The sequence below is a fragment of the Fistularia commersonii genome, chromosome 25, assembly GCF_037954325.1.
Source record: "Fistularia commersonii isolate RoL2024-O1a breed Wild chromosome 25, RoL_Fcom_v1.0, whole genome shotgun sequence".
In the NCBI taxonomy this organism is placed as follows: Eukaryota; Metazoa; Chordata; class Actinopteri; order Syngnathiformes; family Fistulariidae; genus Fistularia; species Fistularia commersonii.
In genome coordinates, this window is record NC_141308.1 from 4,554,943 (window position 1) to 4,570,495 (window position 15,553).

Here is a 15,553-nt window from a genome sequence, read left to right on the forward strand (position 1 = left end):
CCATCACTCCAATTTGAAGAGTAACAATGATAAAAATTTCAGACCAACATGCTTTTTAAATGGGAAAACTTGAAAAATCAGCAATGAAATACTTGGGCTCCAGTTCTGTTACATTTCTGAGCCTGATCATAGGTCTTTATAAATATGTATATATTTTTTTTGTTGCTTGTTGTATATATATATATATATATATATTTTGGTTTTTTTTTCCCTCCATGCCTGTTCTGAGTGTGATATGAGAGGTATGCGGTCATTATTAAGTTACTTGTAATATCCGTTTAAGCTCGTTTTCTCTCCTTACTCCTCAGCCCTGTATGTCCATTGAAGGGATGGTCAGATAAGAGGATTACTACATGGACTTTTGTATTCATATGCATCTGTATAATCCCTGATGACTGAGGAACCGATTATCATTTGTTTAAATGTATGAACACATGTTCGATTCTTATTAAACAAATGGTTCAAAAATAGAAAAGTCTGCTGAAATGAAGGCTGCAGGATCTCAAGAAAATGTATACATTTAAACAGAAATGGCTTCTGGTATAAACACTGTGGGCACAATTATTAGGCGAGTGATTATTTTGACCATATCATAATTTTCTCCATAATTTCCAATTTAAAGCTGCTGTAAAAACTTTAAAAACTTGTAAAAACTCAACTGTTCGGCTGGCCAGTAAAGGCCTTAAAGATGAAAAACTAATGACATGGCCCCCTTCTTCACCTGACTTAAGCCCCATTGAGAACTTTTGGGCCCTTCATAAGCAGGAAATTTACAGTGAAGTTAAACAGTACACCTCTCTGAACAGTGTCTGGAACGCTGCGGTTGCAGCCGCACAAAAAGTTGATTCTGACCAGATCAAGAAACTGACTCTGTGAATGGAAGGCTTGTGACTGTTATTGAAAAGAGGGGTGGCTGTATTGGACACTAAGGTTTTGTTGTGAAAATAAACAAGTGAGATGAGGAAAATCTTTGTTTTTCATTTAGTTGGATAATAATTCTGCACACTAATAGCTGCCCAATAATGGTGTACATATAGATATTCTCTTAAGAAAGCCAAAACTTCACTTTTACGACTTAAATGTTCAGGTTTGAGGGTTTGTTAACATTCTGGATTGACCAAGAGCACTGTAGTTATACAATAACAAAATTAATCCTCAAAAATACAACTTGTCTAATAATTGTATATATTATTAGATGCACATTATTAAATGGACGACGCTGTTTCCTACATTTTTTCTCATTCATTATCATAACCATTCACTTTCTCATTTGCATGTCTGGGCAATTTAGGGACTGCAATGAACCTATTACTTATTTTTGGATTGTGGCAGGGCAGACACGGGTAGAACATGAAACCTGCACAGAAAGCCCCACTGTGGAATCGAGCTAGGGACGTTCTTTCTGTAAGGCTGCACCACTGCTTTCCCAACATTATTTCAGAAAATAAATGTGATAACAATATCACACAATTTTTAATGGAAGCTGAAAGATTTCATGTCAACATTTAATCAATATAGGCAAAGGAATTATTAACTGCAGGGGACTGGTGTCAAGAGAATTCTTCCAGAGCTCTATAAATGTCTCATTGATTCTTTATCCACACAACGGGCTACACAAGTTTTGCCTTCAAGCAAGCAGTGACTAAATATGTTCTTTTGTTTTCCACTACTTTTATTGATTTGATTTAATTTATTATCAGTTGTGTGCAACAACAAATTAATAATTTATCAGCATATATCCTTGGTCTGACACAGCCTGGTGGGTTGAAGAAAGTGGGTACTGAGGAATAGTGACGGAAACCCATTTATGTACATATATTTAACAAATATAAAGGACATGATAAATAAATACTACTATGTAATATTATACTCTTAACGATGAGAACTAAAATGAAAATTACTTATTTTGTTGGCAGATTGACGACTGCGTGATTTCTTAAAAATAACTTACAAATGTGTTGACTCATGCTTTAATTACTGCACAGTTACTACAAGTCTGTCTGTTAAAGTATACTTCTATAAGACAAAAATTCCTCTATATGATTTAAGGATAGTCATTGGTGACTAACAACACATAAAATGGATACAATTTCATGCATGAAAATAAATGTGACATAATGTGGGACATCTTAATCTAGTCAGAGATTACATAACTGAGTTTCAGTCTAATCAACCGTACTGTGTGTGGGATGCTTCAGTACATATGTACATAGTACATACAACATGGGTTAAAAACTCATTCTATCAATGTAGTTCTTTATCAACCTAGAGATACAACCAAAAACAGTGGTTTGCGTCTTCTTTTCATCAGTCGATTATAAAAAATTCTTCCTCCAAATAACATTTTGGTGTTACTTGTGTTAACAGCTGGTAAAGAATTGGATTTGTAAACACAAATAATGACCCTCAGTCTTCTCGAGACCTTCACAAACATGTATTTTCTTATAGAAAAAAAAGAGAGAGACAAAAAATAAATAAATAAAAGGGTTCCAGAATAATTTCATTATTATCATGATAAATTTAAGCAGAACATGCCATTGTTGACAAATTATTTATAAGCTTGGTTATTGCAACCCTCCATTTTTGATAAAACAAGTCATTACAAAAAAAAAACAATAGCATTTTATGGTCCGCTGAGTAGAATTAAATCATAATATATCTAGATGATTTATTGTTGGGAGTGTGGTTAAACAACTTACTTAACTCGGCTAAAAAGTTATTTATAATGAATGTTGCAGATCTTATTAGTCTTGGGTGACTCTTGGCCGTTCTCACAAGCATAATCCTTCACAGTGTGGCAAACTGCAGTGGCCAAGAAGGAACATTATCATCTACATTTCCCTGTCCTCAATAATCGGAGCTGAACTGCTTTTCAGCAAGGCACCTAATCCCCAATGCCACATGTTTCTAGGCCTGCACACTATTCATTTGTGTGGCTACCGCGTGTGCGTGTATTTACATAAGGCAGAAAAGAATTTACACCATGGAACGAATGAGCTATAAACACAGACACACTTTGCTGCTGTTTGCTGTCACAACCATTTTGCACAGATGCCTTCGTCACATTGCTCTGTAACACACTGGAATTTCTTTTGATCATACATAAAAAGCAACACAGAAGGTATAGATTCTCCCATTAACAACTGAAAATGGTCAATGGTCAAATTGACATGTAGAATATGACAGAAGTTGTTTGCATCTTTTTCAAAATTTGAAAATATCCTATGAGGATTTGAGACAATATGACTATATCAACTGATAATAATTAAATTGTAGACCAAACACAATTTTATTCCTGACATTAGAAATGTCCTTTTTTCTGACTCAACTGTCAGAATCCCAAGCTGGGTGTTTGGTTTAGGTTAAGCTTCAGTCCACAGTTTCTACCACACAGGCATCTGAGGGAAACAGTGGGACTTGACAGTGATCCGTGCACCTGCTCATGGGACAAACCCAGTTGGGGTTATTTCAGTTGTGTTTACACCCAGATTTCAGTGTCTGGCAGGCGGCTGTCACAGTGTGGACACTGACAGTATGTATTCTGAAAATGTATTAAAGTAAGCAAAGGTAGGTTCTATCTTAGTTTTATGCCTCTTATGTACAAGTGATCCAATCTATCGGTTGGAACACTGAAATTGGCCTTTGTGTAGAGGATGTGTTGGATGTTATAAGCTTATTTTAATTTTTTCCATTAAGTATTTTTCTGTATTAATTATGGGACTATAGTCATTGCAAGTGAATATAAGAGATTATCTTTTTGGTTTTGAAAAATACATTTCATACAATGAATATACCATAGAGCAAAGTGACTTGGGTCCAAATTAAAAGAAGCTCTCGACTATAAACAGGGATACAGTACATAGATATATCATTGAACTATCTAAAAATGGCAACATGAGACAGGAAGAGAGTGCAGAGAACCACAGGGCACCACAGTTGAAGGAAGTAGGCTGCTGCATGTCAATCAAAAAGCTGAGAAACAAGGAGCGGAGGAGTCTGAAAGCTGTGATGCAGGGAGGTGTTGTAAGAAGAAAAAAAAACCACAGACAGGAATGAATCGCTGTATGGAACTTCTGCCATGGAAACAGCAAGGACATACACACACACTCACACATGCACACACACATAAACACACGCATAAACTCACAAAACCATTTTTATTCCAGGTCTATTAATGTTACATAGCATCACAACAGCCATAAATTAATCACAGAGTCCCTCACACAAGTGAAACTGTTGTTTTTGGTGCCGGACAGACTGGTGGAAACATGGCCAGGGAGAGAGTGTTTCAAGAGCGAGGGTGCTTGAAGTAGGACCAGTTGGTGTGTCAGTTTACAGTCTTGCTATCATCCTCTGAAATGAATCTCCATCTCCAACAGTTTCTTTTTATCATACTGATGATATGAATCTTCAAATTCAAAAGTGAGGAAATAATTTAGTTACAAAGCTCTCACTAAATACCTTGTGTAATAAGTCAGTCTTAATGGATTTTGTTAATTGCATTGCCAGATATAATAAAAAACCCAACAATCCCTCCAGGTTTCTCATACACCTATTGTTGGCGCATGGAATTATTGCAGCTCTGCGTGTCACTGTTATGTCATTTTCTAGATTTAAATTTAAGTGAGATTTGGGTAGTGATAAGATTTCATAGCTTTTCAGGGATTTCTCTTCAGTCTCAGTGGTAGTCAGCAGATTCTTGGGCTGGTGGTGAAGAGTTATAATTACTCCCAGCTTGTGTCCTTGTGGGTGGTGGGATTCAAACAGCAAATACTGATCACTGTGAGTGGGTGTCGTGTAAACCTCACTTTTCAAGCCTCTATCGTCTAAGAAGGCAATTTTTTACTTTTATGTTCTTTGATTTAAATACGGTGCTCTCTGTTGACAGAGATATTCAGAGCAAAGGTTTAGATTGTCAGAAAAAGTTGTTAATCATCCATAGAGTCATGAATAGCTGTTTTTTTGGTTCACTATATATCATTCTGGTTCTTGCTGATGACACAGAGGCAAAAGATAATAAGGGCACAACAAGAATGTCCGCAAGGACCTTAAGAAGACATCAAAATGGAGCTTTGACCTGCTTTTTTGAGGGCCTGTTTGTCCCAGCCAGATTGCATCAAATTTACACCTAAAGTTTCCCGTGAGAATCAAGACTTCTTCCAACATCTCTTTTATTTTCCATGTTATTATTATCACTCTTTATTTGTTTGTTTGCTGATTTAGTTATGTGGTAAAATGGTTTTGCCTGGTTTCATCTTATTTCCCTCTGGACATTGAGTATCTAATTGCAAAAGCAGGCAAGTTAGGTTGCAAAACATTGTCACAGAGAGAATTCTTCAGATATGCACCAACCAATTTAAAAAAAATAAATAAAAAAAAAATACCATTGATGAACGTTTCTTACCAGAAACCTTCTAATAATAATGATCTACTTCTCTGGCTCTATGCATTGTACATCTAGGATGTTTCAGCAATTTATCATGGGGCTACAGTCTCACAGTTCTCATTACCCCCTCTACCAGAAGCATCGGGCCACAAAAAGCTCTTTTATGAACCCTATTTTAAACATCTGCTTAACATATAATTGCAGACAACTGTAAACAAGTTCAGTACCAAACCAAATATCACAAATGATTTGTCACCGAGCTTAAATAAGTACGTGTGATGGATTTACGAACAGGCATCTGGATATGCTAAGACATCCAAATGATATGTCAACATACCACTTCATTTTTTTCTGAAGTCCCTCAAGAGGCTTCCAAAATCAATCAATATAATAATATTCGACTATAATCAAACCCTATAAAATTGTCAGAATCAGAATGTTAACAAAAAATGGGGAAAATGAATGAGTGAGTGAGTGAATGGTTGTCTGTCTATATATGTGGCCCTGCGATTGACAGGCGACCAGCCCAGGGTGTCCCTGCCTCTTGCACGATGATAGCTGGGATAGGCTCCAGCATCCACCACGATCCTGAGTGCAGGATAAGCGGCAGACGATGGATGGAAGGATGGATGGAATTTTAACATAAAAATATTAGATTCAATAATAATCAATAATAGTTCAATTCTCAATCAAAACTTCAATTCACAAGTAACATTGAATTAATCATTTCAACTCTGACATGTGTTGAAAACATCGAAATAAAAATTCCTTTTGTTTATGTTTTTGATGACCAACATTTCGATGACAATGTCTTAAATGTTGCAAAATGGATGAGAGAACAGAGGAGAGGAGAGGAGCGGAAACGAGACGAGACGAAACGAGACGAGACGAAACGAGAGGAAAGGATAAGAGGCTTGGTCTGCGACATGAACAGCCCTCCAGGAGAACACTGCGTTCTTGGCCCACTCCCTATGCAGCTTGACTAGTCCAAAGAGTGGACAGGTGGTGTGGGGATGGTGCTGGAATAGTATTATGAGATGATGCCCAGTGGCCATGTGGCATCACCCGCTATTCGTATGGAACGAGAAGAGTCTGCATGGCCAGAGTGACCACAGCTATGAGTCACTGGCACTGCCACTTCCTGCCTAAGCAGATCAGAATGAGCGGGGCTTTGGGTCAGGGAAAGGCTGGTACATTAAATGACAAGTTTCACTGCAGGGGACCGCCTTTTGGTGTAACACCAGGCTCTCGTCCAGCTAGCCAAGTGAGATCTGACCAATATATTTAGTTGTAACTCAAAGAATGAGAAAGGTTGATTGAGACTGAAAAGAAAATGGTTTTCTGTAACAAAAAAATCAAAATTAAAATTTCATGTGTGAGTGTGTATGCATTTGCGTGTGTGTCAACCTAGACATACCTGTAATGCCTGAGACATAGCATTCCTGAAGTAAGCACCTTCCAATTATAATCTCTTGATGGTGGATTCCTAAAATGTGTGCTTGTTTCTTTGTTTGTAATTTGGATTAATTGCTCTGATTTATTTTTTTTGCATAAAATGATTAGTTCCCAAAATAAGAGTAAGATGTGAAAGGAAACTTTAAATAGTTGTTAATGTGTCATAAATGGAAATTTCAACTGCTTTCCAATCCCACTGTTATTCCCACACATAGAAGCGTAAACTCTCAAAAGGTGACAAGACATATAGACCTTAAAAGCAAAATAGCTATAACAGCAACCAGTAAGAGAAGACTTCTCACATATTCATACAGATACTTGCATAGAATGAAATGCAAGTAATGTTCTTTATAAGTGATAGAATATTGGATATTTATCAGTTGGTTGAAATAGTAAAAACTAGGGGGAAAAATGTTTCAATCAATAAGAATAACCATGGAAGTGAAATAAATTAATAGCCAAATTATTTGTGTGAAAAAGCATAAAGGTAAGTAATTCAAATGAATAAAGTGAAAAACTACAAGGGTAAAGTTAATATCAAAACTGAAAAACTAAAAGAAAATGGAATTTTAGTTTAAGGTTTAAAGAACATTATTGTCAAGCCCTCTCAAAACCTCAGTTAGGCAGTTTTAGTATTTTGGAGCAGAACAGCTAAATACAAACAATTTTGGAAAAGGAGAGAAGAAGCAGTGGTTGTAGTTGGTTTTTCATGGATCATAAACCAGAGGCATTTCTGAGAGCCAGTATGGCATAGTTGTGTTTTTGAAAGTTATCTTGAACTTTATGAAATTATTTTTGGGTCACCATTGCAGAGATGCAACATTTGCTCTTTTAATCTGACTTTGTATGAGTGCAGCGCAATTTTAATTTAATTGCATTTAATTTAGTTTTGATGGTGCAGAATAGACAATTTTTAGAGTGAAGCATAATGTTCCTCTGGGTTGCAATAAAGAAGGAGTTAGTCTCAAGAAGGTCTATTCAAAGTCTATTCAAAGGTTCCCTTAGGAAACTAAGAGGAATTACAAGACAATATAAAAAGTCAAATACAATGCATTCTCTGTTGAAACGTTTCTGTATTGTACTATTTCTGCAAGCAGACAAGCTAAAAATAGTACTCTAATCTATGCTAAGAAAAGCCTTCCATGAAAGCAAAAAGGGTTAAGTTGTAATACGTAGTGGATTAACGGAGTTGACAAGAGCGTGTGCTCGTAAATGTAACAGAGGCCAGACTACATAAAGAAAAGGTTGCGGAAAAGTGTTCTTCTGGAAATACACCAAGCAAAACCAAAAAAAGAGGAAAGTGCACTAATGAGTATTTTCCTCATGCAAACTTGAACAAACACAAACATATCCCACATCAGAGTTCTCAGAGATTAAGTAACATTAAGAACATAAATGCACATTCTAAAGCATCTATATAAACACGGGTGTTGAAATTTAAAAGAAAAGTTGAGTGGACTTCATGCACTTGAAAAACAAGATGTGAAATACTGACAGATGGGAGAGCTGAAATCCTTCTTACATGCAAACCAAGAATGACTGAGTTCCTTTATTTATTCTATTTTGCATAGCCACAGTGGAGGCGAGCTTGAACCTGATCAAATCTGGACCAGATTAAAGAGGTCTGTCAATGCTTCATCAAATGAACTGCTGGATGACATTATTAAGCATCGTATGGGTCTTCGCTATCTGCAACGTTATGTGAAGCTGTTACACAAGTGGTATGTTCTACCCGTCTGCAGCTGAAGCAGTCTGCACAGTCTTGCCATGTCAAAGTTTGGCCACAGGGAAAAAGAACATCCTTTTATGCCAACAGTGCCTGTAATTGAGGGATATGTGTTCATAGAAGGGAAACAGACTCACCGTGGCGAGCTCATCAAACTTTCCAAACAGCTCATTTAGTAGCTTAACCAGTTCCTGGGCTGTACACTGGGAGGCCAGACTAGTGAAGCCCACGATGTCTGCAAACAGGATGCTGTAACAGAAACAGAGAGAGAGAGAGAGAGAGAGAAAAGTGTTTGATTCAATGCAAGTTATTTTTAGCAGTACGTTTTGCTGTATCAAGGAAACAAGATTATCGGTTGCCAAATCAGATTAGTTTTGAGGAATATTTTTAAAAACGGTCACAAAGCCTGAGCCGAAGACAATTTTGAAAATGCCCATTGTACAAGTTGTTTATGCCAAACTAATCAAAGATTTCAATTAAACGCACAGGAATCAATAAGAAGAGACATATAGAAGGGGGGGAGAGAGAGAGCGAGTGCGAGAGAGCCTGCTCCATTTTCAAATTGACTGGTGGAGCAGTCAAGCAGAGCCTCTCAAAATAGAAGCAAGAGCATTCTCACGGGGATCAAGGTGGAGATGTGTCCTGTTAGGAATGGGAGAGAAGTCATTCTTGGCTATAATGCAACCGTCACGTCAACAGGTGAATTCATGTCACGTCATGACAGCTGACATGCTGGACTAAAACTGACCGAGATATAAACTTCGCATCGCAATGATAAGTGAGGCTCATTTTACTTTCGATTACCTTATGTATTATGAATTAGCAGAGAGGCCCCCCGGGGGGAATGGTTGTTTAAGATGAAAATCGGTGTCCCCTTACCAGCTATTATCAATTAGGATTGGAGCGGTAACTTTGCAGATGAAAGATGCGCCCCGAGTACTCCACGGAAATGCAGGGTGTGAAAGGGATTAGTCATCAAACTCTTACTGGCCTGACAACTTGCATGTCGGCATTTCTCATGCTGACGGCAGACAGTTTTCATGTGGGCTGTAGTTTCACAATGTGACAGAGTGCTGTTTCTCTAAGGGGAATCTGCAAAATGTCACTGTGTTGTCTCACAGCATGATGATGGGCAAGGCATTCAATTTACGAGACGTTTTGACCGGCAACCATCTGCGGTCGGGAAATATTCTCAATGGTGGATTTTGCTTGACTGCAAAATGATGAGTTAGGTTTACTTACTTAAAGTGTTTAAATAAAGGATTTCAGTGGACAAAATAAAGGAGTACACATGCGTTCAAATTAGCATGAGCATCAACAATAAATTGGCTGAAAGCAGGGCAAAGAGCTGGATGATGCCCAAATTAATATTAAGTGATCAGCCTACACAACACATGGTCACATATCTAATCCCACAAGCTAACACAATAAATACTGTTTCAGGCTTGCAAGAGATGCCGAGCCAGAACATTTTCAGTTTTTTCAGGTTTTTCTTGTAAAGCATCTTTCATATACTTAAAATAAATTGAACTAGTCTTTGGAAAGTTAAGCTGTGCATCTCCAGCCTCCTGTGTGATAAATTTAAAGTAAATCATGCTGTTTGTACAGTTATTAAACATCCATACTGTTCCCATCCAAACTGAGTGCAATCGATATACCAAATGTTCTCAAATCTAGTGTTGTCATTTTGTTTTTGTCGAACAACATATAATATCTCATTATCTTTTTGTGAAATACATTTTAAAGCCCTGCAGGCAGGCCTGAAAGTTGCCTCCCATTCATACTTTTGGAACGATGCATTCTGACAGACCCGTGCAAAGTTAAATGTCTCAGTTTAAGGTTTGGTCATGATTACTATGGTCTGACACAAAGACTGTGGCATGTATCTTTTTGGCAGTTGAAGGTATAATCATGACCTCAAACTGAATTCTGACATCAGCATTTTATTTTAGCAAATGCCATTAGATATATATATATACTGCACGCTGTTGTTACAAGTCAGCGGTGACTGCCTTTCCCGTGCTGGACTCAAATTACCCTCTGAGGCAAAACAGATGCACAAAAAATGATAAATGCATGTAATCCAGGATAACTGTTATCTCTGCATGCTCACTGTTGGTTTTTTTTTTCTGTCTCAGGGATGTATACTAACGGTGAATAGAGAATTTAGAGGACAGGAATTTCGGTGGCTGTGACAAAAAAATCCATTCAATGTTTCACTAAATTCTCAGTCTAAGCCTGAGGATAAAAAAATCTCTTTGAGATGCATCACATGATAGATGCCATTCTTGCAATTCCACAGTTTGGCCACGGCAAATATTTGCCCCACATTTTTCCTTGTTCCAGATTTTAGAACACATAGATGATCAATCTGTAAAACATCTATAAAACTCATGGAAACCACACATCTCATACTGCAAATTGCATTAAAAGCATAGAAAGAAATAAAGTCCTCAGGTCAACTCTTAAAGTCAGGTTCCCAATGGCTCATGACTTCATGACCCAGTTATTTTGGGCTTTATTACCTCATTTGAACCACATGCACACCATTGTCTCCATTCATTTGAAGTATGTACAGAGCACAGAACTTGCTTCCATTTGAAGTTGAAATTAGAAATTAAAGCATTGCGCTAATTATATATTATTACTTATATAAAGCATGCAAAAGAAGAGGCCTGTCAAGTGCGGTACCATAAGAGAAAACAATGTTTAGACTCTGTTTTGTTGTAAAGTCATGGACCAACATATACAAATGTTAATTATTTCAGACATATGAGGAAATGTTTCAATCAACGCATCAGTCGGCAAAAGGAACTTCACTCCAGAAATACCGTTAAACGCAGGCTCACTAAGTAACGACTGTCATCCTATTTGTATGAAATGGCAAGGTATTTGCCGCAGACATAAAGGTGAAAATCATTTTCTTTGACAAATAGATTGAAATGAGAAAGGTAAATGGCACACAAAAATGATTATTGCTGTGATGAGTATAATTTTTGAATTATCTATTATTGCCTAATAAAAACCCCTCACTTCCTCATCTATCCTGTTCTCTCCACTGGTACATATTCAAAGAGTTGCTCACACAATTATCATAAGCTCTTGCTACCCTCTGTGGGAGACATTACTGTAGCTTTTGGCAGGCATGGTTTCAATTTAATTACATAACAAAATACACAAGGCACGTGCCAACTTAGAGTTTAGTTCTAATGTGCCCCTCTGGACCTACAGTATATGAGCAGACAATGCACTGTCTTTGGCACAAGGGAAATAGATTGAAAAAAACAAAAAACTTGATGTGATCCATTGGTTGACGCAATGGCGACAACATTTTTGAAGAAAGAAAGGAATGTTTTTTAATTTTTAATGCATATGAATGACCTTTTTGCTTCATAAAAAAAAAAAAAAGTATTTTTCTTTTGAATATCCTTTTGAAGTGTGTATCTAACACATATTACTACGGCGGAAATCTGAAACTCACAAGCAGAACCTGGAACTACATTTTTAAGCTTTAAACTGAGGGTGCTGTAATTTCAGATTAATTTACTGACCGGTAGTTTCTTTTCATTGAGACACACATTCAGTCACTAAAATGCAAGCTCAAGAACTGAACTCCTTTCCCAAAAGAATTTTGAAACGACAGGAAAACAGCCTATGTCAACTTTAAAGGCCAAATTTTGTTTGCTGTTCGTTGTAAAACTTTTATTTTATACACATCACATGTATGTGTCATCATAATGACCTCTGATGACACAATAGGTTTTTTAGCAGATCATGGTTCATTATTCATATCACACGAAAAATCTATAGTCATATTGAAGATAAAGAGTTCTCAATGATCTGATGTTTATCTCACGTAATCAGCATAATGTACTTTAACTTGATATTCCGAAGTAAACAAGACAACAAAAATCACTGAGCTGATCAAATTGCACAGCTATTTTGAACAACGAGATATCTAGATTTTTTAATATATCTATAATCTGTTTAATCCGCATTTTAAACTGATAATTTAATGTGATTAAATCTAATTAATTAAATCAAATTTAATGTACCGGTATGTCCTTTAGGGTAGAATCACTATGTGTTGTAATTATGCAATAGATTTTGATTGAAAGAAGAGTGGTGAAAACACTGTCATGTTTGAACGTTTGGTGAATGTAAACAGTACAGTAAATCTGAACGTGCTTTCTTTAAGCATATAGGAGTTTAAATAGTCCCTGTTTACAATAGATAACATCATCTACATTATTTAGCATTACTGAATGATTTAAAACATTTTAATTATTGAAACAGTTTGCAGTATTGAGAACAGCTAAAATTCATTATATGTATGACTTACTTCATACAGACAAAATTCTGTGTACCCCCGGAAAATGCCTCTCCATCCCGCCCGGAAGTAACTAGATATAGACATTCATTCATTCATTCACTATCTATACCTCTTATCCTGCACTCAAGGTTTCGCAGTAGCTGGAGCCGGTCCCACCTGTTATTGGGCGAAAGGCGGGGTTCACCCTGGACCGGTCAACAGTTAATCACAGGGCCATATTGAGACCTATAACCATTCACTCACTCATACACACAACTGGTCAACCCAGGAGAAACCCATGCAGACGCAGTAAAAATATGTGGCCCAGATATAGACATGTATAATAAAAATGAGAGAGCCTTCTTATTGAGATTTCATGCATATCCATGTGCACTCTACTTTAACTCCTGGCTTGTTTATTGACAAGACTGGTCAAACACCACAGTACTATTGCCGTGATGGTGAGAGTTCATATAGCAACATGTATCTCTAGTTCCTACAATAGTATGATATAAGATATACTATTCAGATAATATATAGTTTCAGTCATGGATTTGTATTCATGACAAGGGTGGTTTTTTGCATTGGCAGGGGTCTGTGCTTTGCAAGTGTTCTCAAGGTTTTTTAATCACATCAGTCACAATATTTATATGCGGAAATATTGCTTGCATATATTAGTATGGGGCTTATTAATATCCCACATCTTATCAAACAACAGCAGCAACATTTTGAATCATATTCTTATATTTAGTGACTGATTACACCAATATCTCTGTGGCTGCATTTTAATCAGATCAAGCACTGCCCACAGTCTCAGAGCATAATGAAGGAAACTGTGAGTAAATTGAGCCGCATACAGTTTACTTCCTAATTACAGTCCACCCAAATCACATAAATCATGTCTGCATCCAGTTTATATCACTCTCAAGGGGTGGTGCTAGCTAAAGGAGTTCAAGGCACAAAACTAATCAGCAGAACTCCACTGAAATGTGTCCATATTCATCCATAGCCAGCATGTGCACTCACACAAACGCAGCATTATGCAACAAGAATTTAGTCTCGATTGCATTTAATCCCCTGTAGCAACTTAATCCCGGGGCTGAGCAAACTCTTATTCCCAAACCTCCCTGCTCCACTGAAAACACAGACAAAAGATGTAAAGATGGAAATATTTGAGCAGGAAAGACAACGATTAACAATACAGCAAAAGAGGCATTAATGGCTTCAGGATATGTAATGAATTTGTAGGCAATATAGAAGTTAATGTAGTTTTTTTTAGGAACAATGTTTAGAATCAAATTTTAAAAAGACAGATCAAAGCTGACGGCGTCATAAACTTTTAATTTTCCAGTTCCAGTGTTTTTTATTTTCGTTCAAATAAATGGTGTGGTTTTGAGAAGTTATATTTGATTCTGTCTGCATTAAGATGTTAAAAAACAAAGGAAATCTGACTGTGGTTGAATTAAGAATGGAACAATAAAGTAGTAAATTGGGACAAATTCCTACAGAAGGCTGTAAATGGTAACTATGAAGTAGCTGCTAAATGTATTGTGGCTTCCTGTCTACATTGTGATAAAAAGCAGCATCCCTGCCCTTGAAATTTTTTTTTTTACTATGTGTCTGTCTGGCAATGGTATTTCATCACTATTGAATCAGCTGTCAAGAGTTTGGAAAAGAGTTCAGCACAAATAAGAAGTATAGAAGCTTAGAATTACTTACAATGGTAAAACAACAACAGTAATTCAGGTTTGCGAAGCCTGAAAGAAGGCAACAAACAAGCACACCCTTGACAATTCTTTCATTTCCTTTTTATCCTGAAGAAACACCTGCTGCCTGCTAAGAGGAGCTGCTAACATCATCAATTTATCTGGAATTAGTGTACACACAAACTTGAGGGGGGGGGACAGGGCACACTCAACGCTCCAGAGGCTAGTCAGCAAATAGTGTGTATCTACAATATGTGGGAATCTATTTTCCCTAGAGAGATGCTTAAAACCTCTAAAGAGGAAAAAACATATCATAAAAAAACTGGACGTGGATTTTGTATTAAAAAATAAATAAAATAAATGAGTTTATAATTGTTTTTGTTTGCAATGGGAATAATAATAATAATAATTAATAATAATAATAATAATAATAATAATAATCATAATAATAATCATAATCATAATAATAATGGGCAAGGTGGCGCAGTGGTTAGCTCTTGGGCCTCACAGGACAAAGGACCCTGGTTTGACTCTGACAAGGGTCAGAGTCTGCACCACGCAGAACTGAACCTTTCTGCGTGGAGTTTGCATGTTCTTGTATGCTTGGGTTTTCTTCCGGTTTCTCCGGTTTCCTCCCACAGTCCAAAAACATGCAGCAGGTTAATTTTTAAAAACCTGGAAAAATTGCCCAGAAGGGGTGAGTGAGTAAATGGTGGTCTCCAGCATCACCACGATCCTTAGTGAGAATAAGCCGCAGGATGGATGGATAATAATAATAATGATAATGAATCAAATGTACATTATTTGAACATTTGCAATAAAATTAGTCCTACATTGTTGCATACTTTTTTAATTCTAAAATGTTTTCAGACTTGCTGTGCTCGGCATCGTAAAACACGATGAAGGAATTAATGATCTCGTGAAAAAAAAGTTACTCCAAATGAATAAGGGATGTTAGACAAGTGCCA

General features: G+C 36.8%; 1 protein-coding gene across 3 annotated transcripts in view; it reads right to left on the bottom strand.

Moving 5' to 3' along the window:
* The window catches only part of LOC147218897 (adenylate cyclase type 1-like), a 40,875-nt gene that overhangs the window by 19,972 nt on the left and 5,350 nt on the right, over window positions 1–15,553 (bottom strand). For all 3 annotated transcript variants that reach the window (XM_086172032.1, XM_086172030.1, XM_086172031.1), the window contains one exon: window positions 8,705–8,816. In XM_086172032.1, the coding sequence (XP_086028158.1) occupies window positions 8,705–8,816 (112 nt within the window). The remainder of the gene's footprint in view (window positions 1–8,704; window positions 8,817–15,553) is intronic.